The sequence below is a fragment of the Charadrius vociferus genome, unplaced genomic scaffold (genome assembly GCF_000708025.1).
Source record: "Charadrius vociferus isolate BGI_N301 unplaced genomic scaffold, ASM70802v2 scaffold266, whole genome shotgun sequence".
Lineage (NCBI taxonomy): Eukaryota > Metazoa > Chordata > Aves > Charadriiformes > Charadriidae > Charadrius > Charadrius vociferus.
Genome location: NW_009649114.1, coordinates 2,643,396 through 2,645,923, shown reverse-complemented (window position 1 = coordinate 2,645,923; position 2,528 = coordinate 2,643,396). Strand labels below are relative to the sequence as shown.

General features: G+C 59.6%; 1 protein-coding gene across 1 annotated transcript in view; it reads left to right on the top strand.

Annotated features, from left to right (window-relative positions):
• Positions 1-2,528, top strand: part of FOXP4 (forkhead box P4) — a 56,230-nt gene that overhangs the window by 26,794 nt on the left and 26,908 nt on the right. Inside the window, exon 3 of the mRNA XM_009888307.1 lies at positions 1,349-1,471. Within this exon, the coding sequence (XP_009886609.1) occupies positions 1,349-1,471 (123 nt within the window). The remainder of the gene's footprint in view (positions 1-1,348; positions 1,472-2,528) is intronic.

The window sequence follows — 2,528 nt, the reverse complement described above, 5'->3', positions numbered from 1 at the left end:
CGGGAGGGCCGGCCCGGGGCCGCCCCCGGGGTCCCGTCCCCGCTCCGTGTCCCAGCGGGGCGGCTGGAGGGGGGAGGCAGCCCCCAGGGTGGGCAGCGGGTCCAGACCAGGGAGTCTGGACATCACTGGGGGACCTGGACGGGAGGGACTGGCCGGTACTGGGCTCTCATTTGGAGTTTGCTGGGCTCTCTGGAGCCGGTTGCTTTATTTCTCTGTCCTTTGGTCTCTGGGGTCTCAAGACCGGTGAGTGAGGGGATGAGAAGTGGTCTAATTTGGATCAAACTTGGGTCCTTGGCTTGGGTGGGGAGCCTGGCTCGGGCTCTGCTGCGTCCCACGTGCTGAGGAGTTGCCCCTTCCTGGGGTCCCTTGAAGAGCCCGAGGCGACTGGGCAGGGACAGGCAGAAGGCTGATGGTGGCTCACCAGCTCTCCTGCTGCTGGCCAGCGGTGGTCATCTGCTTTCCTGGGAAAAGGGAGCATCTAGGAAGGATTCTGAAATTACAGCAGAGCTGTAACCCTGCCCAGAGTCTTGGGAAGGGCGTTGGGCTGGTGGGATTGGCAAAGGGCTGGGACAGGGCAGCTCTTGATGGCCGTGGTTGGGAAGGCGGCGTTGCTCCACCCGGGCAGGACCAGCGGGGCTGGGATCCGTCACCGACACCTTCTCCGGCGCTTTGCCGTGGGGGTGTGGACCCGTGTTATGATAACCAAAGGCAGGGATTGGCAGGTTTTCTTAGCCCTCTCTCCACTTGGCATGGTAATTATGTGAGTTACTGGTGTCACCTGGAGGTAAAGCTTTGATGTGTCTATGGAAAACCTGGTAACCTCTTCCTCCGCGCTCTGCTTTGCAAAGTTATTTGGATGATCGGTATCTTCCCCGCTTCCCTTGGCGTTTCCCTCTTCCCTGCATCCGCCGGGACCCCGAGGGGAGGAGCGGTGCCCGGCACCTTTCCCGTGCTCGTAGGAGGGGAGGGAGCCGTGGTTTGGAGCTGCCTGCCCGCGTGCCGCTGGCTCCTCTCAATGCCTAATTCCTGCAGCTAAATTGCATTTCAAGAAGACGCCGCAGGCAGAGAGCATCCTTCCCGCAGGCTGTGGGGAGCTCGTGGTTTAGGAAGCTTCATCCCGGTGCCAGCTGCACCACAGGGCATCTCCATGCCATCGCCATGTCCTCAGCTGTGGCCTCAGCACACCAGGACAGACTGGTGACCAAGGCCTTTGCCAGAAGGTGACGTGGGGATGGAGGATGCCCCGGGAGAGCCTGGGGGGTGGGAGGCACTTAGAGGCTGTCAGCGTTTGGGGAGGGTTTTCCAGGGATGGAATTGGGAGTGGTGACGGTGTCCTTCCTCTCCACAGGTCCCCGTGTCCGTGGCCATGATGTCCCCGCAGATGATCACGCCGCAGCAAATGCAGCAGATCCTCTCGCCGCCCCAGCTCCAGGCCCTCCTGCAGCAGCAGCAGGCGATAATGCTGCAACAGGTAACGCTGGTCCTGGGCTGCCTGTGCACCCACCGGATCCGGCCAATCCATTTCCCACCCGTGTCCGTGAATGCCGGAGCTTGTTGGGGACAGTCAGATAGGTCCTTTCCTCCTTGGGCTCCTGTGTTCCCCCCGTATTTCCTTGGGGATTCTCAGCACGTCCAGCACCAAGGGATGCGAAGAGCTGCGGGTGCTAACGGTGCTGGCAAAGCCGCACGCTGCTGCCCTGAGTCCGGGTCTCAAAGCCCAGAAAGCTCCTGCACGAGGGCTGGTTTGGGGCTGCCCAGCTGCTGGGGAGAGCTGGGGTCAGGGTCGGATGCTCTCAGACCCCAAGCAGAGCCCCCACGGTCTCTGCCTGGGCTGTGGGGCAGGTGCCTGGGTCCGGCTCCGGACCTGGGTTTGTTTCTCACGGCCCTGCTTGGCTTTTCCCGAACGCTCAGTCAAATGTAAACACATAGAAAGAAAGAAAGAAAAAAAAAAAAAAGAAAGAAAAGGAGGAGAAGGAAAAAAAACAAACCTCAACTCTGAAACAAAACAGGTCTGCTTGGGTAAACACCTCCCGCCAGCGGGAGGGAGAGAAGGAGAAATCCCACAAGCATCCTCCACACCCTTCCTCCTGCCTCCAGTACCTGTTTACTCCAAACAGGCTGATAAGGATTCAAGGTTGGCCCCAGGGAAAGAACAAAGGGTAAACACTACCCTGGGTGGGTCCTTCTCCGAGCCTCTTTGGAGCCGGATAAAGAAACACGTTTGACTGCAAATTAAACAACCCAGGCCGGAATAGCTCGCATTCTCCACCAGAAGAAAACCAAACATCACACCTCTCACCCCTGACCCAATGTTCCCGCAGCCTCGCTCGACCATGTTGCAGAGACCTGGCTTTGATTGGCTTTCGGGTAAACACCCAGGCTTTCCAAACCTGTTCGCCGACAGAAAAAGCAAAGTTGCTGCTGTCAGCGCTGTCAGCCCGGAGCTGATAAAGCCTTCCCGGCATCCAAAGGTGGATTCCTGAGCCGCCGCCGTCGCCCCCCCGTGCATGGGACTGGGCTCGCTGAGC